General features: G+C 40.8%; 1 protein-coding gene across 1 annotated transcript in view; it reads left to right on the top strand.

Annotated features, from left to right (window-relative positions):
- Window positions 1-27512, top strand: part of CNTNAP2 (contactin associated protein 2) — a 1047354-nt gene that overhangs the window by 994824 nt on the left and 25018 nt on the right. Inside the window, exon 22 of the mRNA XM_069007741.1 lies at window positions 26068-26298. Coding sequence (XP_068863842.1) covers window positions 26068-26298 — 231 coding nt within the window. The remainder of the gene's footprint in view (window positions 1-26067; window positions 26299-27512) is intronic.

Genomic DNA, 27512 nt, shown 5'->3' with positions numbered 1-27512 from the left:
AAACTCCTGCAATCTCAATCTAGCGTTCACCTTTATTATCTAAATTGCTGCCTGAATCAAACTCTTCCTATTAGTAACAAACTGAAGACAGGGAGAAAAGAAGTTTAAAAAATACTCATTTCAGTCTTTTCCAGTTTTCAGATGGACTCATCCACAGAAATCCCAAGCACTTTTCTAAAGGATACTGGGGATTTCTTGTGCCATTACTCATCTTCTCTTGCAGAGCTTGGTGCTGAGCATGCTTAAATAGAGTCCACATATAGAGTTTCTGCAGAAGAGTACCTACTAGCTTGGCAGCTGCTAAAAGACACAAATTGCTTTTACAGGTCACCTATCACATTCCTTTTTCCAGCTCTTCTTCTGACTCACATCCACTCAGCAGCCCAGTCTGTGAGGGTTGCTTGTCATTCAGAAATCCTGGACAACTCACCACTGTGCCTATGAAATTAAACTCAGCTTTGCACATGCCATGAACTGGAACATGCTGTGGCTACATGCACAGATGCACAGCTAAATGTTATGCCCAGCAAATTCAGCATATCCAGAATATTTCAGCCTCACTGTGCATCTGTTAATGTGTCAGACTAAGTGTTCTCTGTGCATTTCAATGCTGTCAGACGTGCGACTGTCACAAAGCTCACTATTAGATTGGAACTACCAGCAGCAATATTTAAAGTGTTTCTTTTCACCAGTTTCAGAAGAGGGATGAAAAAGAGAAGTGCAGATTTTTTGGGGAAAACAATCATTAGTGGTTTTGCTCTTGCCTCAGCTTATACCAAACTGCTTCAATCAGTAACAGTGTATTGAGAACTGGAGGAAGCCTATCATATTTTAGAGGATTCAGTACTTCAGTTCAACATAGAGATCGTGATGAACAACACTAAGGTTTCCTAGCACAGAAACTCTCACACATGCCTGTGTTCTTGGAGTACCTGAGGCTTCTCAAATAAGTCAGTTTTTCCAGATTTCTGTGAAGAACTCCTCTGGTCTGAGACAGCTGTCTTGACAACAACTGTTTTATCACCCCACCGCAGTCTACCAATCCACATCACCCAGGGGCATGAAACAACCACGATGGTTAATGTTTCAAAGAAAAGTATTTGTCAAAAAAAAACCACCAGAAAAAAAGTAGAGGGGAACTGGTAGATGTAACAATAGAATACAGGATATAACTGATGATAATATCTGGAATAAAACAGGGACGAAGGAAACACCTGAAATAAGAATAAAGGAGATACAGAAAAACAGTGGTGAAAAAGGAGGGTGGGGAGAAAACACTGAATGGAAAACTATAACAGATAGGTGGTGACCTGTATCACATAATCAGCATCAAATACTTGAACAGAAAGCCCCTGAGACCGAGGATGCCAAACATTTAGTGAAAAATCATAAGCTTTACTCCAGTTAAGCCATCAAATTCTACTTAAAATCTCTACTTAAGCTGATTTAGCAAAAATCTCTGCACATTCTATGGAGAGTTTTTTTCTGTGATTCCTTAGGTCTTGGATTTTTTTCTTCGAATATTAATTCTCTGGTGTTCTTCTCTTAGTCATACTGCAAATGATTTAGCACTTGAAAACAGCAAGGATTTCATTTCTCTGCCCTAATAATTTAATATGTGTATTTTGCAACTAAAACTTACATTAATCTTAAAGTTTTAAAGAGTCTTAATCATTAATCTCAGTCTTAAAGGGGCTGGGGTTTATATGGTTATTTTTATACTTTTTTATATCAATATATAAGCTAGAAATAATTTCAAGTATAATGATACTAAGCAGATTGTAGAAAGAAATTTATTTCCTCCTAGAAGGTGTGCCTTCTTCAGTATGTTAATACTGCATCTACTTTATCAATTCAAATACCATTTCTCATTTTCCGGTGAAATCTTACCTGAATATTCTTCCATTCCAGAGATTTTACAGTTCATGCATTTCTGTATGTATTAATTATCTAATTTTCTAGTTGGGTCTCCAATTTGGATTGAATGTTTTTCCAGCTTGTTCAGTATTACCCTTTTGACAGAAAAGAATAAATTCATTCCTTGGGGAAGGGAATACTGTCTTATGTATTCATTTTTTAAAAGAAAATCTTATTTTAATTATCTAATTTTCTTCTCATTGGTATCTCACAATAATCCTTTACCCCTGTTTACCCTCAGTGCATTGTTTTAAAATTGAAAGGGCATTAATAAAATCATAGAATGGCCTGAGTTGGAAGAAACCTTGAAGTTCCCCTAGTTCCATGACCCCTGCCATGAGCAAGGACACCTTCCACTAGACCAGGCTGCTCAAAACCTCATACAACATGGAACTGAACACTTTCAGAAGTGGAACACCCACAACTTCCTTGCAACCTGTTCCAGTGTCTCACCACCCACATTGTAAAGGATTTCTTCCTGATATCCAGTCTAAACCTATCCTCTTTCAGTTTGAAGCCATTTCCCCTTCTTCTGTCACTACAGCCCCTTGTGAAAAGTCCCTCTCCAGCTCTCTTGTAGCTCCCTTTAGGTACTGGAAGGCTGTTTTAAGGTCTCCCTGGAGCCCTTTCTTCTCTAGGCTCTTCTCAACCCGAGTTCTCTCAACCTGTCTTCATAGGAGAGGTGCTCCAGCCCTTTGAGCATCTTCATGGCCCTCCTCTGGCCCAGGTACTTCTTTAGTTGGGGGGCCCAGAGCTGGACAGGTGGGGCGTTTACAAGAGTGGAGCAGAGGAGAAAAATCACATCCCTCAATCTGCTGGGAACGTGGCCTTTGATGTAACCCACCATTGGCCCATGTCTCCAGCCTATCAAAACCCCTCTGGATAGCATCCTTTCCCCCCAGCAGGTCAACTACACCACACAGCTTGGTGTTGTTGGCAAACTTGCTGAGGGTGCACTCAATCCCACTGTTTGTGTTGCCGACAAATACGTTAAATGCTGCCAAGAAAAAAAAAATTAATCCAAGGAAGAAAAAATCAGCAGGAAATACATCTCTTCATGACATGGAGCTGTGGCATTTCTATCTTTGTCAAGAGATTGCAGGCACTCCGAATGAAGTAGATTGTGCTCTGTCTTCTCATTGTATTTTACCAATAAGAAGCATTTCTCTTCTATGAATTTTACTTGGACAGTCGGGAAGGGGCTGGAATACTTGTACTTCACAGTTTGTCATTTCATTACCTCTTCCACTGTTTCTGCTTTTGGGCAATAGTTTAATTTTTTCCTCATCTGCTATGTGTCTTTTTCTTTTGGTGAAATATTCATACCAAAATCTGCTTGTATTTACATAAAGCCCTGTGTTGCCATAGGACAGCTGATCACCAGCCTGGTTTTGAGTCTTGGCAAACGTTGCTCTTCAGTAGGGCTCTGAGACCTTGTATCAGTGCTTTTTTGCAGTGGTTCACACCCTGATCAGCATTTGAGATAAAAATAGAGACTGTTTCACAGTTTTACACATTCATCTACTGCTTTTATTTCTCCTTTTCCCTGCTGTACAACTGGGGCATGGCCCATGCAACAGTCTAATCCAAACCTCCATGGTTGCAGCTCTATTCTCCACATGCAAAGCCTTTTAATCAGGCTGTTTAGGGGAATTTTAAAGGCTTCTTGAAATATCTACACAATCAGCCCATCTCTGTCTTGAGAAACGTGTTACAGAGACAGCCTACGTTCAATAGGATGGAGACAGACAGTGCTGGAGACTCTCCTGGCAGGATTTGAAGGCAGTTGTGCATTGCATTTGTAGTGTCAACTGGAATGATGTAGTGGAAAATAAAGCAGTCTGCTAGTTTGGGATTTGAGATCCAGAGTTTTCGAAATTGTTCAAAATAGCACAGTGCCATCTGTCTTTGCACAAACCTGCAGGGGTACCAAGGCCACAGCAGCAGCAGCAGCAGCCTTCTGACTGATCAAAAAAACATGCAGCCCATTTGGCCTGAGCTGTGGAGGCACCACATGCAGCTTTGTAAGCATCCTTCCCTTCCAAGTTATGTTCTGCATTGTCAGTCTTGGGGATAAATTTTACCTAAATAGGATATGAAATAGTTATTTTTAATCAGTTCTTTGATAGAATAAAACTCGTGATTTTCTTAACTTCTAATCAGGAGGAACATTTCATTTCTGCAGTTTTCAACATACTGCATAGATAGAGATCCCTGGAGTTCAGTTTTTCTGACTCAAGACAGGAAATGCATAAAGAAAACTCCTGGTTTACTGCCAAATATGTGTCTTTTTATGAACTATACGTATACATTATAGATACAGTTTTGTTGGCTCTTTTATCTTCTATTTATAGACGAAATCTGGTTTACAGTTTAAATACTAAAATCCTTTTTAAGCAGAGCAGCAAAACTGTTGTGTAAGTTGCTTGAGCAGTGTGACCTCTGCAAACATGCTCCACTCCTTGGATAGATAATTAGGCATGTCTTTCTATCAGGAGGGGCAAACTTCTCAAGACTCAGCATTCTACTGTGATGCTCAAAGCACCAGGAAGCAAGAGGTTTACCTCTGATGCACTGCTAAAGCACAGAGACTAAGAAGAGCAAAAGAAATTCAGTGTATTGATTTATCTTAGCTCATGAAAATTATTGTCAGGCAAATAAAATAGGAAAGTGTGTGTATATAATGAGTATCATATTAGTCTGTTTCCTGTAACAGATGATGGCTGCTGTTTTCCTTTTATCTCTTGAAAAATCTGTTCTCTGACGTACTAATATCCATATGAGGGAAACACAGAGTGCTTGTGAAGACAAAATTGCACTGATTGATTGTTCTAAATTCAATGATTTGCAGAACAGCAAACTGAACAGGTGCTGCAGTGAGAAAACAAGTGTCTTCCTCGCAGGCAATGGTGACAAGCTGACTTTCCATTCTTGCAGCAGACTTCTGGAAGTTTGTTTTGGGGAGTAATTATTGCCATTTGGATCATCATATCTCAGTAATTAAGATCTGAATTTCCTTCTCTGTTGTATCTGTCTTTGGTATTTGCAGTACACAGACAGTGACTACTGACGTTGTTGTTTGGGTAAAATATATCCTAAACCTCATGGAATATTTCTTGTGTTTGCTTCAGTTAATAATTGCTATTTACAATTATATCTCACTGGATGATGAATAACACATCAGCTTTCAGTAATGACATAAATCAGCTGACAGTAATTCAGTTTTAGAGTCCTGATAGGTGCATGAGAAGTTTGAACTGAGGTCTCTTATTTGTATATACTGGAAGTACATTGGACCTGTACTGTAAAGCCTACTGGTCTAGCAATGAGCCAGAAAATCTGAAAGCTGTACAATAAAATCATGGTAATCTGTAATTGTTTTACTTTGATTATAAAGGGACAAGTTAATTTTTACCTTTAGGTGGTTCCAGGTAATTCTGCTAGACAGGGAAATCGTACTTATTTCCCAAATTAAAGTGTGAGCTCCGCAAGAGCTGCCTGAGCGCACAGCTCATTCCAAACAATCACTGACCATGTGTTCAAAAGGGCATTGGCTGAAGAAATAATTTAAGTAAAATGGGAAAAAACTGGTTTCAGGGTTTCTACTCATAACCTTTGCAGTCAAAAATTAAGTGGCAGTCTACTTTTTGGGGAGACAAGGAATAATCTTGCTCCCAAACAATGCAAATGCTTAACCAGCTGCCCTAGGCCTGCACTCATTTCAGAGGGACCTTCACCAGAGGCTGTGTGCAACAAAGGCATTGCCAATAGAGTGACTAGAGGCTGCCAGTCCACCTAAGAAGAGTAGAATAATTGAAACTTTGGCAGGAATAAGTGAGTGGAATGAATGCCCTGAGATCTTCAGTGAGATATACACAAAAGGCCTTCCCGGTCTTTTTGCTGGCACTAAGTGCCTTCCTTCAGGGGGACAAAAGAATCACCTCCTTCGCTTATGGCCTTGTCCTTCAACAACACAATCGTTTTTATGCTTGCAGTGTTCATTTTCTAACATACAGAGGAAGAGCAGGTGTTTCAACAGGAGTGACACAAACTCTTTCTACAATTGTTCCTTAACTATTCACATTTATTTGAGAGGGGATAGACGATGGAACGGAAGCACACTCCCCTCTCTCTTGCAATCATAGAAATAAACTGATTTATCACAGCCTCTGGGCCTTTTGTACCATAATCATTATGCCAGCCTCTTGTCCAGATGTTTACTCTTGAAACAAGAAAAGGAGACTGCTGCTTTTTCCCTGTTTGCTGAACTTTAAATTAGAGTTTCTTCAGTGACTAACACACATAGTCAAGCAAGTGAGATGTATCTTTCATGTTGATGACTGGCTTAATCTCTAAAACCTAAAGCCAGGTTGGAGAGCAGGCTTGGAGGGATGGTAACATGCACATTCTCCTTATGTGGCTCCAGATTTTAGTGATGAAGTTCTTTGAAGATCTGAAACAAAATATTGGAGACCCTCCAGTTAAAATGTTTTGGCTAAATCACCATCCTTTTAAGTATTATTTAGAATGTCCACATGCTGTAGATCAGAAAGTTTTTTTCATACTTTTTTCTCTACTATGAAGTATGCCTAATCTGCTACCAAAACTGTCCTCAGTATGCCAAGAGCAATATAGTTTCGCCACATATATCAGTATTCTCACATTCACCCCCTCGTCCACAAAATTAGCCTTCAACCTACAGTTCTTGTTTTTGGAACAAGCGTGTGCTCAAAAAGGAAAAAATCAGTGACAATTTGCTCAAGATTTCCATAGCTTCCAAAAGGAGCCTGCCTGACTCTGAGTTTATTATTTAGTACCACCTCTCTTAACACCAGCACAATTGCCATAGTAAGATTGTATTTGCAAAGATGATTTACTGCTGGTCCAGCACCAGTGTTTAAAATGATTGATGAGTTTTCTTTTTTAATGTATTAAACAGTTACTGGAGGCGTATGCCACATGAGATGCAGGGAGATGTTTTCCTTGAAGATGTTTTACAACATCTTTTGTGTCTCTTTTCCTCATCCCCAGACTATTTCTCCACATAGTAGAAAGAAATCTTGTTTTACTAAATTATCACATGGTCCTAGAGTAAAAATGCTTAGTTGTCCGTGGGGCTGCAGACCTCAGAAAATATGCTTCCCAGGTAAGGCTAGATCATGGGAGCACAAGGACACCCCAGCTGCTGGATTGCCCTTTGGGAGAGCTTCACCCAGGTTGCAATAAACTTTGAATAAGCCTCGTTACAATACTTAGAATTACTTTTTGCATTCAGATAGCGCAGTAGTAAAGGTATTCGTCTCTATAAATATCCAAAGATTGCTCCTAATTTGTGAGGCAAGAGCTGGCTGAGATTCCAGCTCAGCATCCTATTATATAACATGGTGTTTTAACTTAATGAGCCGAGGTAAAGCATCACTGTCTGTTTTCATTCAGTGGAATGAAAAAAGATAATGTTTCTCTTTTTCCTTTGTCACTACAGAGAATGGCTTAGGTTTAAATCTCAACTATGGTATTGCTGTGTTAACCCAGACTAATTGGGCTCTCCATGTACCTTTTTTTCTGTCCATGTAAACAATTTCCTTTTTTTTTTTAACTTTCTGTACCCATAATAACAAAAAATAATGGCAATATTCTTGGGAGTCCAGTCAGTTGGGTTTTTTATTAAATAATAGTAAATTTGCTAGGTGAACATTCTTATTTAGAGGAGATTAGTTCAAGTGACTTGTCTTGCCTCGAACCGATTTTTTGGCAGTGAAAAAAAAGCAATTCCAGCTCCAGTAGGCAGATGGCACTGACTGTGTTTGGTCCTGGATGGGGCCAGAGGGAGCAATCTAGAGGTGTCCTCAGAAGGGCACCTTAAAAGCGAAGCCAGTGGGCCCTTGCCCTTTGGCATCAGTTGAACTTGCCTGTCCCAAGGAGTGTGTTTGCAGAGCTTTTCTGCAAGGGTGGAGGGGCTGTATTGCTTCAAGCACTCCTCTGCAGGTGTCTTTCCATCGTATTTTCATAAACAGTTGAGGCACCTTACCTCATACATGGCACATGGAATAATAGAAGATTTGCACACATTTTCTTCAACTCCAGCCAAGCAAGCAACAAAGGTTGGTAATGAGCTAGCCAGAGACAGGCACTGATGTTCCAGTAACATGAAAGAGGTGCCAAAAATAATACTGAAAGCAAGGTTGTATTGCTCACATTCAAATGCTTGATGGAAAAGCTGAACATGCTTCTGGAACTGCAACACAACATCAGGTGATTACAGGGTACTCATCATTTAATAACGACGGGACCATTTAGCAAAATGACTAAGCACTTGTGGTGAGTTGCAAAAATAATTCCACTCCCTTCAATTAGGGCAGCCATCAGTTTAAATATAGGTTTCAGAGGGAGTGAGAGGGAACCTAGCTAAATAGTGTCACAAAACTCTAAGGCTTGTACTGAAGCATAACAGAACCGTGCAAATTGGAACAGGAACCACAATGTAACACAAAGTACTTCCCTGGGTTGCTTCTTCCAACAATTAGTCTGCTACACCTTCAAAAATTGCAGTTATTTCCATAATGTGTTTGGCTTTTGCTGACAGACACTGATTTTTGCTATGCCTTTCTTGGCTTGGTTAAAGAGCTCTTTGTACCTTCTTAGGTACCTTCTCAGCTTCTAAGCTTATGATCCCTGACTTGCTTCCACTAAACACATGCTTTATTGATATTCTGGATTCTAATTTAATTAATTCAACTTGCCATGAAGACACAGGCACCTTTCCAAAATACAGTTATATAGCTTGATGAAACTTGTACTTGAAATCTGAAATTTGAAATTTATTTAAGGAAACATTTTTAGCTGTTAATTTATTTGAAGAGTTCATGTGTTTACTTAATAATTTTTTTCATTTATTTGTTACTTACAGATTTCTACAATATTTCTTCCACTGCTTTTATGAAAAGTGATATCAGGCTTATTATCCAATAGCTAATCATATGATTTTTTAACCAATTTTCAGTTTTCCTGGAAGGACCTAAGGAATCTTCCAGTCTTCTGTAACTTCTCTAGTGCTTAAAGATCTGTGGAATGCTGCAGGAAGGTAATCTCTTCAGTTTACGCCCAGGAGTTCTTAGAGAACACTAACGGATAGATCCAAATAAGCACAGACTTAGGGAATCATAGAATGGCCTGGGTTGGAAGGGGTCTTAAAGATCATCTAGGTCCAGCATCCCTCCTGTGGACAGGGACTTCTTGCACTAGACCAGGTTACTCAGAGCCCCATCCAACCTGGTCCTAAATACTTCCAGAGGTGGGCCACCCACAACTTCTCTGCCAACCTGTCTCAGTGCCTCAGCACCCTCACAGTAAAGAATTTCATTCTAATACCTAATCAAAACCTACTGTCTATCAGTCTGAATCCATTCCCCCTTGTCCCATCGCTACATGCCCTTGTAAAAAGTCTCTCTCCATCTTTCTTTTGGGCTCCCTTCAGCCACTGGAAGGCCACAATTAGGTCACCCCAAAACCTTCTCTTTTCCAGGCTGAACAAACCCATTTCCCTCAGCCTTTCCTTGCAGGAGAGGTGTTCCATCCCACTCATCATGCTAGTGGCCTTCCTCTGGTCCATGTCCCTCCTGTGCTGGGGACCCCAGAGCTGGATGCAGCACTGCAGGTGGGGTCTCACCAGAGCAGAGCAGAGGGGCAGAATCCCCTCCCTCACCCTGCTGCCCACACTGCTTTGGATGCAGCCCAGGACACATTTGGCTCTCTGGGCTGTGAGTGCACATTGCTGGGTCATGTCCAGCCTCTCATCCACCAGCACCCCCAAGTCCTTCTGGGCAGGGCTGCTCTCGATCTGCTCATCCCCCAGACTGTGTGGGTACTGGGGGCTGTCCCAACCCAGGTGCAGCACCTTGCACTTGGTCTTGTTAAACCTCATGAGATTCCTAAGGGCACAGTTCTTGAGCTAGTCCAGGTGCCTCTGGATGGCATCCTGTCCTTCAGGTGTGTCAACTGCACCACTCAGCTTGTATCATCTGCAAATTTTCTGAAGATGATGATCCATTAATTTATGTCATTAATTAAGATGTTAAATAGCACTAGTCCCAATTATCATCCCTTGATGTAAGGTTTTGATTTTACTTGGAGTTTTTTTTTCTGATTAAAAGGAATTGTCACATCCTCGTATGATACAAGCATGAAGTGTGGAACCTTGTTCTTTGAGATACCTATCCTTTAACATCCACTTCCACCCACTGAGTTCTTCCTTTCTCTCCTCCCTCTTGCTTATGTTCATTATTTCCCTCAGCTTTGACCAGATAGCCTTTTTAAAGCACATACATCACATATTGAACATAATCAGGTTATGATTGTTGGTCCCTAGGCAACCACCATCTTCCAGGCCAGTGATTAAGTCTTTTTCTCATCATAATGAAGTCCAAACTAATTACTGTATGTCATAGTCGGTAAAATTTTTAGGAAAAAAAGTCAATAATCTAATGATGCCCTACTACTGGCTGCATGAGATCCCGGCACAAGCAACCCAAATGGAAGTCTCTAGGAAATGAGAATGAGGGCATCTTTTTCACACACAGCAGACATGCCTATCACCCCCATTTTCATTAACTTTATTAGCATACATGTTGGGACACCTACTTTTAAGATCGTGCTGGTTTATGTTAATCACCAACAGAAATCCACCGGTGATGTGTGCCTTCCCTACCAAGCTGTCCTCAGCATTCTGTAATTAACATTCCTGTCAAGCAAATTGTCTCTCAAGAATGTAATTAAAAGTGAGAATTTTCCATTCCCTTTGTTTATATCTCAGATTCAGAGCTTATGAATACAGGCAATTAAAAACTGATTCTGTCAGGGTCTTTCTCAGCTAAATTATAATTTTTTACTTCCAAAAGGTGGAATAAATACCCTGCACTGAATTCTGTTCCTCTGCAGCTAAACTGCTTCTAGTATTTGGGCCAGCTCATTTAAATGTAGTCTGAATATCTCTAAATTGCAGATTGCCATGCTGAGAGACCTTTCAGCTCTCTGCTGAGTTCTGAGTGCCTTCACTACCCAAGGCTGAACTATTGCTCACACAAATTGTATATTGTCTCTACTAGAATTATTACAAATAACCGTTCACCACTTAGAGAGTCCTCATCTACTGGGGTTTTTTTCCTTTATAAAAATCAGCAAGTTCATGCATTCCTTGTGGGGACTGAGGTAGCTCTCTGAGTTTTCTGTGTGAAATACTAAAACAGAACAGGACATTGTGTGCCTGTGCAGAGCAGGACCCAGTTTTATTACACCAAACCTGGCTTGGTTCAGAACAACCATAATAATGGACCTCAGTAAAATGGCAATGACAGCTGGTTTACAGATCTCAGATTGCATCCTCCAAAGAAATACATAGATTGTATGTGCAGTAAATGCCAGTTTTGTTCAATAAAGCCCTCCATTTTTCAATGTTGTCATGTAATAAATCCAAATAGGAAAAAGCCCCTCAGTCAAGCTGCTGCTATTTTCTCTCTGAGTTTCTACTCAAGAGCTGAGCATCATGGAATTTTAAATATATGGACATGTTATGGTCATTTAGTGAGGAAAGAACCTGCCGGTCCATGTTGTGGTGTTAATGAAATGCTATGGCAAATACTGCTCAAGACACATCCTTACTGACACAGCACAAATAAGAGGGGAGGGGAACAGATAAAATTGAAGAGGCTCCTTTTACAAAATGCTTATAAATTGTAATTCACACTTGAAACTGTGCTATAAATGAGCATTCCCCTTTTAACACACAGGAAAAGATAGAACCAAAAAAAAACCACCAAGAATATGTAAGATACAATACTGTATCTCTGGAAATATGAAGAGGAGAAACTACTGTTTTCTTCTGGAATATATCTAAAAAATATTCTGTCTAAACTATTTCAGATACTCTGGCTGTTTCTCTAGCAGTAAGTAATAAATGATTCAGCCATGGCTTTGTCAAAGTTTTGCTGTTTTGGACAATATAGAAATATCCAGGACACGGACAAGATCCTGAAATTGAAATTGTGTGTTAAACTGATGTGACTAACTGTGATGCCATGCTAGTTGAATACAGGTCTTAGATGAGGTCCTGCTGAAGAGTACTATTATCTCTTGTTTTACTTCTGGAGTGACAACTTGAAGGACTTGTATCTGAGACTCTGGTCCTACATTTCCTCCATTCGGGTTCCTTGAAGATCAATTATTCCCATTATGGCCTATTTCTGGTAAAGTGCTAATTTTTTTTTTCTTTACTCACTCACTTCTGGCTCCTCACTGGCGAGAAAGCTGAGCAAGCCCCATCTGCCCCCTGGCCAGTGCGTTTTGTTGGCTGCAGTGATACTTTTGGCCTGAGTCAGTGCTGGCAGCCTCCTTCCCCCCAAGCCATGCAGCATCTGCTTCCGCACTGGGGTTCATAGCATCGAGATGAGCAGCAGATAACAATGGCCAAGCCCAGCCATTCCAAGTGAGCTGTAGCCTACATTGTTGTTGACTCTTCAGGGTTCATGTCAATCTCAAAATTGTATCTGCTTCTTCTGCCTTTCCCCTCCTCCCTCCAGCATATGGGTCCCTCTCTCCATTGGGTAGCATGAGTGATGGAGCAGGGATGGAGGTGCAGCTGGGAGAGGAGGAGAGAGCAAGGAGACACTTGTGAGACTGAGCGGAGAGAAGGAAGAGGTGGTCTCATAATGTCTGTGTTAGCTGGATAATAGGTATAGATGAACAATAGGTGGTCTCATAGTCTCTGTGTCAATAGATGGGTGTCAACCCCTTCTTTTTCCAGTGCCCTGTAGGCAGGATGCTGAGTCTCCCTTCTGCCATCTGAAAAGAGCAACTGAAGTCATCTCACTCTTCTATGAGAGTAAATTAAAAGCAAAAATATTTTTGAACTGTGCATTTCAAAACGTATCAAAATAATGACCTTCAGCTACATTTTCCCCGTTTAACATCGCCGGCTCTTGATGCTGAGCAGCATCTTGTAGCGAGACGGGCGCTTGGAGGCCCGGGACGCCCCGCCGCCCCCGCCCACTCCCCCTGTGGATCCAGTCCGTGTATTCCCGCCCGCAGCACTCAGGCCGGGAGACTGCGCTGGGCTCCGCTCCGCATTTTCCGCCCGCTCCCCCCGAGCCACGCCGTGCGGGGCCGCTCCGCCGCTGCCCCGCAGCTCCCGGCCGGGACGCACGGAGTGCGCGGCGGGCAGGGCCGGCGGAGAGCGCAGGTAGCCAGCGGGCGGAGGGGGCGGGAGGCTTGTCCTGCGGGGCGGGGGCTTGGGGCACTCGTGGCATGGGCTGGCGCCGGTTCGCAGCCCGCAGGGGGCGGCGGGAGGGACGCGGTCCCGCAGCAGCGTGTGCCGGGAGCCGGGAGCCGGCCCGGAGCCGCCTGCAGACCAGGTGAGCGCTCCTCTGGGGCCAGAACAAAGCTGCGAGGCGTGTCCGAGGTGCCCGTCTGGGGTTTGGGGATTGCCGACCTTGTCTTACACGCTTCATGTCTGCGTGGGGTTCCGCTTAATCGGAGGCTGGGGGGGATAAGAGAGGGCTCGAAGGGACGAAGAAGGGCAGTCTGATCTAGATCGTCTTCTGGCGCTGGTGCTGCGATCCACCTGTAAGTTTTTGCTTATTTTTTATGCGAACTGGTTGTAAAAGAAGCAAGTTGGTAAGCAGTCCTGTGTTAGACATGTCTGCTGCCTGATCCAGCCGATGCGACACGGAGTGTTTAATCACGTACAAAATTGAAGGAAATTAAGCAAATGACAGTATTTTTATCAGTATAGCATCCTGAACTTAATGTCTTATTTTAATGTATTTCTCTGCTAGAGCAAGCATAATAAGGTCATAGAATTCCAATATTTTTATATTTATTTTTATTGCAGCTTGATCAAAGGTTTCCTTATCCCTCTAAAGAAATCCATTACGTTAGGGATGAGAAATACCAAAAGATCTTCTTTAAGATTTGGGTGGGAGCAAATGCTACAGCTGTTAACAAAGCCATTATACTGCAAATGGCATTGTGTCCTCAGATACTACTCCAGCATATCATTCCGTGCTTGGATGCAATGTAATAATAATGATAAAGCATATTGATACTGCACAGTGTGATTTAGGCCAGCCAGAAATGTTCAGTTTACGCCATCTGATGAGATGCACAGATAGTCACTGAGTTAGTCCTTGCATGTTGTCTCGTCCAGTTCGTCCATCATCACTCCACACACCCAGCTCTATCTTTCTGTCAAAATGTCTTTTATCATTACCTACCAGATAATACTGTGGTAAAGCAGATCATAGAAATTGAAAAAGCTATGTACACTGAGCATGCCTGGCATGTAATATTCTGTATGTGATTTGAAAAGCACTAAAGGTCCAGTTTAGCTATACATATTCCTGACTGTTTCTCATGGAAATTTGTTGGCTGGCATCAAACTGCACCTATTTCTATCATCTCCGGTGTATTTATTGAATGAGGGAGCATTTTTTGTTTCCAGTTCGTAGTGTAATGCTTTTACATTTCATTCTTTATGAAATCATAATATCCACTGCCTAAAGGTGGATCGGGTCTTACACTGAGCTTTGACACTAACTGAAGTGCATTAAGGTTTCTTTTAAACCAAAGATTGAGAGCTCTCTCTTTAGTTGATATATTTTGTCCACCCAAATTTTGATACAATACAGTCCTGTAATGGTGGAGGTGTGCAGTGGTTTTCACAACACAAGAAGTTGAGACCTTCGGTTACCTTTGCCAGGCTGCAGCCTTAAAATGAGCTGCAGGAGGTTATTTGTCCCAGAGTGAGTAGTTCAGCCCTGGAACGCACTGGTGTGGGATGCTGTGAAGGTCAGCAGCGTTAATGGTTTCAGAAAAGATTGGCCACATTCACGGGAGACAGTTCTGCTGGTAGCTAAATATAAAAGGCAAGATGCAACTTTCATCCGAGAAAGGTTTAAAGCCCATGTTTATGGGAAGCTGAAAAGGTGTTCTGGGAGAGGATCGTTTTACATGCCCCATGCTGTTACACTACTTGTGAATCAGCTATTATCAGTCACTTTTCATTTCTGAGGGAGAACAATGAACTAGATAAGTCATTGATCTATCTAATGTGGCTGTTAAATTTTTATGATAATCTGTGCATCAAACTGTAATACTTTGCAGAAGTGAATTTATTGCACGTAAGCATGTTCCAGCAGAGGAAATACAAAAGTGCATTTCATACTTGTAACAAAGAAAAGAGGCACATAATAGAGATTGTTCAAATATAAGTTGTTCGGCTTCAAATTGTGAAGCATACAATACTGGAAAAAACCCCAACCATAAAAGAAATTGCTTCTAAGAAATTAAATTGATTCTTTTCCCCTGCACTGTCCTACATGATTTTTTAACTACAGTATTTTTAGAATTGTTAAAATAAGTGATGGTGTTCGGTACTACAGCTAGGTTGGTGTTGTCTATACAAAAAAGTGGATGTTTTGACCTGAGAAAAATTAAGTAGCAAATCAAGAAGTAAAGCAAACAGAAGGAAAATGTTGGAAGAAAAAATTACCTACAAAGTTATAGCTTTCTTATCCTTGCTGTCATTCTGCTTTTCATTTGCTTGCTATTTTCAGGCTTTTGATAACTGAATTAAAATTGCCACTACTTTGAAACATCTTTTCTTAATGTGGCAGTGTGTATATCTTCTGAAAAATGCCAGTTCCAGAAAAAAACTTCTATTTATATATTACTTTGGATTGAAATCCAACATTGTAGGTGAAATGGCAATGAATTTCTTTAAAATTAAATGAGAAAAACTATGTGAAACAGCTAAAGAAGTTTTATCTTTGTGATACTAAGATCCTTAAAAGTGGTTTCTTAGCAGATTACATATACTTTATCTTTTTAATTATTAAAAAAAAAAAAAAGATATGTCAACAACTTTTATGAATATATGAGGTTAATATGAGGCATAAATAGTATATGAATAAAAATAATATCCTACTGAAAAACTATTTTCTAATTTTAGTTGCATACCATTGACCTTCCTCAAATCTTCTTATTCTAGCTTTTTTACCATCTCCAAGTGAGACTAAGGTAAGCAAGGGAGGAGTGAGGCAAGAGAGGGAATTTCAGCCTATCCACTCTGATGACACTGCAGTTTTACTCAGATATTTGAGGCTAGTGATGTAGAATGCAAAGTATAATATGAGGTCATTTGCAGGTAGTCATAGGAGAATACCCATTAAAATGCAAAAGCACAGTATAACTAAATGCACTGGACTTTGGCCAAGACACATTACATTTGACTACAGGCTGCAAAAGACTTATTTGATTATTTATTTACTTTCTGGCCTGAAAAGGATTTTCTGTGTTATGTTGCAAACAGCTTCTGTAAGACATACAAGCACATTTAGACAAATAATATGAATAAAACTGCATATTTCTTTTGCATAGTAATGCAAAATGTATGTGTTTTATATAATTCTCTAAGGGTTATGAAGGATGCTGTCAAGGTTATTTATCATGATCATAAATTAGAATGGGCTTATAAATCCTGCTGAAATACAGTGTAGCAGCTAATCCTGGGGGTGTTCTGTCTGTAGTAGCAACCCTTTCCTTCATAGTGATATCTATGATGACAGAATTATTTAGTTACTTTGTCAGTCATTTAAATTTGTTGTTGGTATTTTTTAAAGAAATTTTGTCTGTATAATTTTTTCTCCTTCCCCATCATCCACTTCCTCTCACTCTGTCTAGACCCTGCCTACAGAAAAAAAAGCAGATGAAACATTTAATTCTTTGTTGTGGATGAAACACCTGGCAGTGGCTCTCCTGTTGCCCTCAACCCATGATCTGATTGCTCTTGCTTCATGTCAAAACAATAGAGGATGGGGTAGAAAAAGAAAATTGTTCTTGAAGCAAACTGTCAGATACTTCTTATGCAGTTTTGCCTTGGGAGCTGCTGATTTCTGCAGCTTGGTGGGTTACACCCATGTGTGCTGAGCACTTCGCTTCTCAACAAAAAGATTTGCATCAGCTCTCAGGAGGGTTTTCAGCCAAAGTATGTGGTGCAGTCTGAGTGAACAATATTAGTGTTCTCTTCTGTCAGCTCAGGTCATCATCTGGGTGAATGACCTCTCTTCTTAACTCTCCCTACATTTGGGGCTCCTCCTTTAAACAACAGGCTGGGCTTTTTGCCTCTGGTCCCCAAGGAGAATGATTAGTGCCCTAGAGGAGAATAGAATGCTGTAGAAACTTATGAAATTACTGTATTAGCTCTCACAGTTGGTTATAAAGGGTAATGTACAGATTGCTATCTCCTTCCACAAAACCAGTGGGAATTTTGGTCCCATTGGCACAGAGTTGATTGTTTGCTCCCATTGAGATTCTGGCCCCAGCTGAACATTCCACAGCAGCCACTCTTGAGTGGGAACATTTGAAAACTTCTGCCCAATTCAAGACCTTCAGCTGATATCTGCATGCTGGGTATCTTTCACTGGCAGCAAAGGATCTCTAGAAACTTAGTAGTTCTTCTCTTTTTCCCTGATTTTGCGCTGTTCTATTACCCTTGAGAGAACTTTCCTTTCTGTCTATGTAAATGTGCCATACAATGTGTCTCCATTAGTCACCTTGCCAAAGTCATGAGAAGTTTGAAGCATATTTTTAAAAAAACTATTTTATTTTATTTTCAAATTTAAAAGCAATGCCCATACCTTTTTTACTTAGATCTCAAAACACCTTGAGAGAGATCTCAACTACAAGATCAGGAGAATTCTTCGTGTCCTACTAAGAGGGAGATACAGAGTTTGACATGAATATATGAAGTGGCTCACTCAAGGTTATACAGCAAGTCAGTAGCAAAATGTGAAAAAATTACTTGTTTCCTTGAAAGAATGATGTTCAGTTTTACTCTTGGCCTTACTTTTGTGGTGTTTAAAATGCAATTACTAAGAACCTTGCAGCACCAGTTAATTCCCTTTTTATTAAAAAGCAGTGGGAATTTCTTAATAATAACTGTTGGCTAACACATGAAATTTTAAAATGGAAAATTCCAGGAAATAGTACATCCAGTATAAAATCTTGAAACATTTGGTAATTATATCATCAGTACGAAAAAGCAGGAAAAAAAATCCAGTTTGTTCTCAAACTCTTTACATTTGTGGCCATGTGAAAACAGGCTGCTGTCAAATAACATCTCCATTTCATAGCATTCTTCACAGTGCCTTTTTTGACAGAGGAGCTGCAGTCCAGCACTAGTCTTTATTATTCCTGCAATAATGGGACTCTGATAGGAGTGTATTTCATGTCAGTGATTTACTGTCTCCATTACAGCATGACCCGAAAGCTGTAACTCCTCTGCCAGGGGCTGGGGTTTGGAAGTGTTCCAGAGCTGCAGCACAGCTTCCAGGCCAGCTCAGATTCTCTAATCCTGTGTGTTTTTTACCCAGTTCAATCATTTTTAGCTTGTGCAGGAAGTATCAGAAATGTTTCATAAAGGAATGGCCTTTGTTTGGGCAATTCTAATAAAGCCACTGTTACGGCTAAAATGTGCACTGAGCTGTTACAGTCTTCATAAGTAATTTTTCACTTGCTTGTACCATAGGTGGAAAGGCCATTTCTTAAGTGCCAGACAGCAAATGAAAGCACCATGCATTCATTTTCTGTGCAACACTGTAGGTTGGCACTGCTGGGTTAATGCTAAATCCTTCCATTTCTGGCACAGTGTTTCATAGACCATAAATGGCATCTTCTCTGTGTTTCAGTGCAAGGTCAGTGAGGTTGTCAGTCTACATATAAACTGTCTAAACAAAATTATTCCATGCAATATATAACATCTTATAAAAGGAAATCAGAAAAGTTACAACGAGTAACGCAAAGTTACAAAGAAAAAGTTAAAATAGCCACAGAAGGTCCATGCCATAGGATAGGGCCATACTGTGAGTGGCACCTGAAGGCTCTGGAAAGCAATCAGTTGTAGGCATATCGGGAGGCATATGACTTCAGAGTCTGATCATGGTTGCAGGGTGAAGGGGATGGATGAGTCTCTAATGACACATGACAGAAGAGGGAGTAACAGGATGGCTTTCCCAATCCACTGGGGGGGGGGGGGGGGGGGGGCTGGAGGCCACCCACAGCTTTCCTGTATTAACTTGATGGGAAGGGGACAAGTGGGGAGGCACCTGGATACCACCTGGCCCTTGCAGACCTGTGAACTAAAAAAAGTGTGTCTGCTGCTCAGGATTTAAATTTTTGCATGAAGAGCACTTGGTAGCCATTTGCACTTGGGTCTTGTGAAGATCAGATGCCCATTTTCAGGGGCTGCTTACCCCTTTGCTGCCCCCAGTATCTCTTGAGCATGTTCTCCACAAATGAGCATCTTGTTCCACTGGTACGAGTGTCCAGAAAGCAGCAGGCACTCGCTCAGTTTTGAATGATGGACAAAATAGAGTCCCTGTTGTTTTATACTTGTTTTGTACCACTTACTGAATTTTACTTCAGAGACTGAAATTAAAAGGCAGGGAAGTTTGAGAGCCATGAAAAGTCTTTACAGTAGCTCAGTTCAGTCCCTATACATGTCTTGAGGTTTTAAATTAAGTACAGCTCATTAAACGTAGTTGTGAGAGTTTAGCTTCTTTGCTTTGTACTGTGAGTATTTAGCATCTCTAAAATCACACATTATCTACACAGTTAAGCGGTATTAGTATGCTTTTTTTGTATATAGAAATAGCTGATTTTAGGACAGAGGAGATATAAACAGCCAGTAAGCAAACAGCTGATCCATCTCCACACTAGAGGATGTTCACAAGAAGACCCAGGCAGTGTGTCAGAATGTCATTTTCCCATTCCCTGAGTGTTATGCCTCTTTTGGATGTGTAGTAACTGCTCCCGATGTTTTTAGCCCTGTGTCTTTGGTCTAGCAGGTATATGACACCCCAGATAGGTCCTCCCTATGACTGGGATTCAAACTAATTAATTTATTCAGTTGTGTATTTTACACCATGCCAGTTCTCAAGTGTTGGCATGTGCTACGGTTTGATGTTGCACTGAACGGCTCATCTAGGCTTCAAGTGAAACTGCTTTAGTAATCTCTGTGGACTGTGCATTCCTGAAATCAATAGCTTCCTCTCAGAGGAGTTTAAACTGCTTTCTATTATGTGGAGCCTGACACCATAACAGAGAGATGCTTGAGATGCTGATTGAGCTGCTCTTTGAGCAGCAGGTGACATAGCAAGGTACCTTTCTGGTTTCAGGGGACAAGGGGGCACAAGGTACTTTATTTCTAGGAGAAAATCTATTGCTAAGATTGACCCAAAAGCAATTAGTGGTTCATTTAATTGAATTGGTGAATCCACCTGTGCAGTCTATTAAAATATTATACAGTTTATGTCAAATTTAGTACCCCTAGAGGAAGGGATGTAGAGATTGATAATGGATTCCCTTCTGTCTACCTACTGAGTGGATGCTTGATCTTAAGTGAAATAGCAGAGCATCCTGGTACTTCAGCCAGAAATACCACCACATGACAAAGCTGAACTTCTCCCACTGCTGATGTGGCCCCTTGCTTTCCAAAATCATTAAGCTCTTGTATTTCTGAGTGTAAATGGGCACATATAAACAGGTCATTGTCCTAAATCCAAACAGCTAGATTTTTCACCATTTTCAAAACTCAAATGATGTCTTGTGTAAATTGTGTAAGAAGTAGTCTTTTTAGCAAATTGAACTGAAAAGGGCTTTGGCTGTGCTTCTGAGACTTTATTTTGTTTAAAAGGTATCTTCTGTCAGGACCAAAATCACACCAGTATACAGAGCTTTATTTCTCCCTGTCCCTCAATGGGCAGGGCTTTGGGCAGAGCTTTCCCACTGCCAACACAGAAAGAAGAGCTAGATGGCTGTAACATTTACCAAGAGCCTTGCTGAACTAGAATAGGTACCCTTAGTTATGCCTTATTCCTCCTTTGAAAGGCTCCACTGGAAAACTCCAAGGGAATTCATAAGAGGATATTTATTACATACACTGTAGTACATACCCACCAACTGTCTTCAAGTTCTGTTACATTTCCTTCCTAATGGAACATAATTTACTATAAATAGGTGTCTTGATCTCTGTATGTCAGGAACACTGTTCAAGGTTCAGAATTTATTATAACTTTCTATATTGATATGCCTTTGAGAGCCCATCAAGAAAAAAAATGCTCAGATCAGCTACACAGCGAAAAGGTATTGAGCAAAGATGCTCAGCGCATACTTTTAATAAAAACGTGTTTTGTAAGTTTACTTCCCTCGTGGCTGGTTCTCCCTCCTCTCCCACGTTCGGAGGTCCATGTGTAACACATTCCAAGGCCATCTTTCCACATGTGGCACAGCAATACTGGTGTGGCACAGTACTATGCTGGATTGCACAGCTTTTTGCTGCAGAGCCTTGTGTACCTGTGAGACATTCTAGGATCCTCACACAGGGAACTTTGCATAAATAGAAAGCAGTTCTTCATCAATGCAAAACCTGCTCAGAGCTGTGGGACCAAACACATCATCTTTGTTTTCTGCTACATCAGGCTGTCGGTTTTTTCTTGTCTTTCTAAGTGATTTTACAAGAATGTATAAAAAATAGATGGTAGAATTAAGTGGAGCCAGACCTCTCCAGCAGTGCACTAACTTCTTGTGCTGTTAGAAGCTCTATGGCCCTTTGAGCTGCTCTATAAATCTTTCACTGGTGGGTATGGGAAGTAGAAAAGGGAGAGAAAGAGTAGATAAAAAAGTGTATTTGGCGATGTAGCTCATCAGATGCATGCTGACTAGGTCAGCTTGGGTAATAATCTGAATCAAAGTATTGCTTGGTTTCTCTTGTAATAGTGCTGAGGCAGGAGCCACAACTCTGCGCTTGCAGGTAGTGTAGTAAGGACAAAAAGGCTTAAAAAACAGACAACCTAATTACACTGATTAGAATTGCTGCGTGCTACTTACACATTTGTTACTTGTGGACTGGTCTGGCCACAGTTTTTACCTCAATGTTATTTATTTTTGCTTATTTTCTTCTAGATTCATAGAATAATCAATTTCAGCTTGTTGGGTACTCATTAATGGTGCCTTGTGTCACAGATGAGATTATTTTAGTTGGTTAGAGACGAGCGTTAATAAGGCCAAGGTTGTGGGTTGATCCCCATATGGGCTTTTCACATAAGAGTGGGACCCAGTGATCTTTGTGGGTCTCTTCCAACTCAGAATATTCTGTGATTCTGTGAAATATGCTTGAAAGTAGACATTCTTTACATCGTTTCACCTAGTGGAAAAAGCGCTTCTTTAGAAGTGGCACATAATTTCCAAGAGAGAAATAGTATTATTTTCATTACTATGTGGCATGCTTCTGCCACAACCATGAGAATTAAGTCCTGAAATGAAAGCGAGTAACTAAGGATTAAATTCCCGTATCTTTTTACTGTTAAAGAAACAGCAAAACGCAAACTACAAGTCATTGATGGTAAATATATCTTCAGTAAATGATAACACACAAGATATGGGCAACATCTGTGAGATTCTTGGCATACTGTGTGCTAGTTATATAGATTTTGAAAATGCTTAAGTAATGTGGGTGAGCAGCTGCATTGTTGCTGTGTGAATGCTTAGTGTTAAGGATTTGTACAATGCAATGCATCTGTGCTAGAATGGGTTCACCTGAACGGGCTTATGTAATTGTGGTCTTCATCTTAAGTCAGCAGGTTCAGTGGTCAAGGCAGAAAATGGTTAAAACCAGTTGAAGTAAAAAAAGGACCTATAAGTGACTTTTTTGCAGTCTTTCATTACAGAAATACCTGAGGGTAAGTTGGCAGCAGAAGGTTGCTGCATCAGATCTGAAAGCAATAATATAAATGTTGCTATTAGGTAATGATAATACTATATGCTGTAATATTTATATGACTTTGTGCTAGCTTATGCACTGAAATTTGGAACAATGCAAAGTGGTTGTAGTGTACATTTCCTTTTTTTAAATACTGTGATTGTAATTATCTTCTGGTTTTCTACCCTCTTTGTTACAGGGAGAATATTGAATTTTAGTTATGAGAACAAAGACATATTTCATTTTGCAATCATTGCACTCCCCAGGAATTGGTTTATTAGGCTCAAATGCATAGGGAAGCAAAGTGTAATGGCCTAACATCAGAGGGTATCGGTGTGCTGAGCCCCAAGGGACCTGCAGAGGCAGGAACATGTTCACAGTCATGGAAGCTGATCTATATTGTTTTAGCACTGATGAGATGAGAGCTGGCAGTAAATGTGCATCACTTGTGGACTGTTTTAAACAAAAAATGTGGGTCGTTAGCAAGGTGCCTTGTTAGATTGGGGGGTTTTGTTGTTTGGGTTTTTTATTATTCTTTCAGTATCTAGTATCCATCACTTATTTATGGAGTTAGAGAAGCATGGCACTGAAGTTGCTAAATTAGCACAGTCATATTCATGGATCTTTGTTCTTGTCAGTCAGGACTGTGAGTGGGAGGCTATTAGCTTCTGCATGAAGTTCCACAGAATTGACAAACTGAGACTGAAGTAACTAAACTGTTAGCAGCAGTGGTTATGGTGTTTGAAGAGCCTTGCAATTGTTTCTTAGATTATAAGGATTATTCAAAAATGCAGCTCTTCACTGAATATAACAGGAATATTTTATTGAAGGAAGAGAGAGTCAATATTGAGGTCAGAAAGGAACCTTGTCTGAGCGACGTGGTCTACAGGTAGCATTCAAGTGCATGAACTGGCTTTTGTACAGCTTTTCTACTAGCTGTGGAAAATGTATGTGCATGTGTGAGGTTTTTTACTTACTATTAAATTTTTGATGGAGATGTTGCTCGTGGCTTGGTCAAGCTACTTTTTTTGAAGGAGAGCTGGATGAAAGACCTATGTGACCAATACAATTACTTTAAGCATTTGAGCTAGTCCTTAGCTGAGTCCTGAGGATATGTCCACTTTGTCAGAGATGACAGTCACTGCTCACTGCCAGCTTGTGAAATGTGGCTGTATAAGCACTAGCAAAGAAAGGACATTATCAAGTAAGAAAGAAATGGGAAAATGCAGGGACTAAAAAATCCGTTCTTGTATAGTGGATCGTGTAAGGATCTAATGCAAGTAATTTTCAGATCATCCATCTTTGTTGTGTGTCCTTATGTGACACATAATGTGGTATGTGGTGGACTTAGATGTTGTGTATTTATCATTCTAACATGATTGCAAAGGCAGAAAATGTATGGCTTAGTTCTGTGTGAAAACCAAGAAATTGTTTTAGTCATGCTCAAGATTTGACCAGTTTTCTCACACTGTGTGTTTAAAGTGTAAACCCCGAAAATAAAATGGTTTGTCTGGTTTGTAGCCTTGAAACTCATTGTGTGTATCCCTGATGCAAAGCCCTCAGTACTCTTAGGAATGTAGCACTGACATATATATCATGCTAGTTTTTAGGGACACTAAACAGCTCAGACCTCATATAATTGTTCCTGATTTGGTTAGAACGGAACACAGACATTCCCAAAAGATTAGTAATGCATTTTCTGATAATTTGAGTTTGATTTTTTTTTTTTTTTTTTTGGTAGCAAAAGTCAAACCCAGATGTGCTTTGGTTCCCAGTTTAACCGCTAGACTCTTAAAATTAAGTACCTTCCTTCCACTTCCTCTTCACACCTCTCAGAAGTTTTCTTTCCCACTTCTGTTTTCCTTCCTCTCTTTTTTATGACATAATCTTGTAATTTACAGGCATTTTATTCCTAGAAAAAACAGATTTTTAAATGTTTATCATTGTTCCTATCTGAAAAGGTTGCCTTTGAAAAACGTACTTGTTTATCATTGTTCCTATCTTGAAAAGGTTGCTTTGAATAATATGGTGCTGCTCCCTTTTTTCTGTCCTGTCTGTCCCCATAATTCCTTGCTCAGCTCAGTATGACTTTTTCCACCAACTTCAGGGGTCAGACATTAACCTAACAACCCAGGGAAAGGTGGTTGGAAGTGTCCCAGTGCCTCTGGAGCAATAGTCCCTGATACAGCACAAACATGATGCTCCCATGTGTCCTTTTCATTCACTCTGTGCTACCATAGAAGAAAGGAAGCTGAATTCCCCACTGTCGTGTAAATATTATATTAGACACTGCAGTGAGGCTTTGAAGTGTTAATTCCCCTCTAATGCAGACAGCTGACAGAGAGGGATAGTTTTGATTTGGTTGTGACTCAGGCTGTTCCAATAAGTCCTGGCAGAATTAAAACAGCTGGGAGCAGATGCTGGTTTCCTGGGTAGTAAGGGCATTTTATATGATTTTGGGGTCATGTTAGCTAGTGTTTTAGAAAGGAGACAGCTACCTGGGGGGCAACTTTGAGAGGCAGCAGCTGTTTTAGAGAGCAGTGGCAGAGCCCTGTGCTCAGCTCATGGATGCCAGCTGCCAGCTTGTCTGTCAGCCCACAGTAGCACAGTGACTGGCAGGAGGGTCTCAGCTTCATCAGCCTGCAGCAGGGCTGGATGAGATCCTGCCACTGCTCACCACTGCAGGGGAATAAAGGAAGGAGACTGGAGATGGATGGTTTTCCACCTCAGGCCACAGGGACATGTGGCCTGCTGGTGAAGGGAAGCTTGGTTCCCTGGCGAAGGGATGCTTGGCTCCCAGGAAAAGGGACCCAGGAGGTCCCTTCACCCTTGGTCTCCTGATGAAGGGATACTTGGTCTCCTGATGAGGAGATGGGAGAGGGACAGGAGTGACCACAAGTGGTCCCAGCCCCCCAGGAGGACCAACAGGGCAACAGGCCAGGGCTAAGGAGGGGGCATCTCCCGCAGCAGCAGCTTCAGCTGGGAGGAGAGACCCTGGCCAAGACTATCCTTCTTCCTTCTGCCTTCTCTTCCAATACTCTTCTCAGAAAAGATAATTTTCCTGCCTTTCGTTCTTTGATGACTCCTTCACTGACTCCTCCATGCCAGCCTTTCATTTTAATGATAGCATAGCAGTGAAACTGAGTCATGTTAAGGCCTGAAGGTTTCCAGCTTTAATCTGTAATGAAATGTAAAGAAACCTGTCAGGGTCTGACACAATCTCAGTCTCTTTCAGAGCAGGACTTGGGAACTGAGCTCTGGGAATCAAGTGTTCATACCAACCGTACTTTCCAAAGCAATGAATTGTTTTGATTAATTTTTTTCCCCTCTTCAATTTCCCGTAGAAATTGGGAAGATTGACCAAGATATATATAAATACAACACCCCAGGATTCACTGGCTGCCTATCGAGAGTCCAGTTCAACCAGATTGCTCCACTCAAAGCAGCTCTGAGACCTACCAACGCCTCCTCTCACGTCCACATCCAAGGAGAACTGGTGGAATCCAACTGCGGAGCGTCTCCACTCACCATCCCACCAATGTCGGCCGCCACTGACCCTTGGCACCTAGACTCAGGTAAGGTGGGGTTCATGTTACATTAACTCAGTGAAGCAGTTTGGAGAAGAAACCAGTCTGCCTTCCTCTGTAAAGAAAAGCAAAAATGAGAGTTAAGTGATTGATAGGTGACTGTAGGGCTATAATCATGGTAGGAAATGCAAAACTGGAATGACAGAGATTTGCCACCACTTTTAAATGCAGTTACAGGAGGGCATTTTTCGTTTTTTGCCTTTTTTTTTTAATGTATTCTGCTTATTTTTCTTTTCTGTAAGTCTTAGGCTATTTAAATGTTGAGTTTTGACCTAACTGCTGTGATATCATTTTCTCTGTAGTCAGCAAAAAGCTTCAAGTACATATATAGAAAAGGTACGGTAGCGTTTCTTATACTGTAGTGAGTATATTGCAGTCAGCTTCATACAAAAAAAAAGTAAATCTAATTTTAGGCATAAATGTATTTATGTAAAGTGCTGATTTGTTTTCTAAAATGTCTGCCTTCCGTAGGCTGTGTTTAATGGAAAATCCCATTAGTCATGGTGGCACTCATGCTGAAAATGCTGGAAGCCAAAACAATTTGCAGATCCCGGAAATCTCACCCTACTTTGTGACTGACAGTCCCTGAAAATATACATTGTGGCTAAATTTAGAGGATTTTTTTCTCTTTTGCTTCTTAACTACCAGGTTAAATTAGATTTATGGGGTCAAGTGTACATTGACACCTCCCTTGCATTTTGTCCTCACTCTGATTTCACTTGTAGAGTGTAAATTAGAACCTGTCCTGGCAAATTTGTTGTGTTTGAAGTGGCATAAAATTAAAATGCTAGAGGAAAATCCTGGTCCATAATGATTTTGATAATGATTAGCCTTTGTGTTTGGGGATGCATCCACATGCCAGTTTTTATATGAGAGGAGGCAGGTATATATGTCTTTCTCAGAAGTACATGTCAAGGTCGTACCTTTGAGGTCTGGTTTTTTGTGGGTGGTTGGTTGGTTGGTTTGGTTTGTTGTTGTTGTTTAGGGTTTTTTCCTTGCAGTGTCAAGGAACTCCTTGCAGCATTTCCTTTCATCTCTTCTTCAGCAGAAAAGTAGGGCAGGTGCTTCTAAGGAGAGACAGAGCTCCTTGTAGAGCTGAGGCTCCCAAACATTAATACAAGCAGTATCATTTTTTAAAACCTGTCATTCCCTCCTTGCTGCCATGCCATGCCATTGTAAGATTTCAGTATGTCTGTCTCTTA

The sequence above is a fragment of the Aphelocoma coerulescens genome, chromosome 2, assembly GCF_041296385.1.
Source record: "Aphelocoma coerulescens isolate FSJ_1873_10779 chromosome 2, UR_Acoe_1.0, whole genome shotgun sequence".
NCBI lineage: Eukaryota > Metazoa > Chordata > Aves > Passeriformes > Corvidae > Aphelocoma > Aphelocoma coerulescens.
Note: the sequence above shows the minus strand (reverse complement) of the source record. Positions and strands in the feature narration are given on the sequence as shown.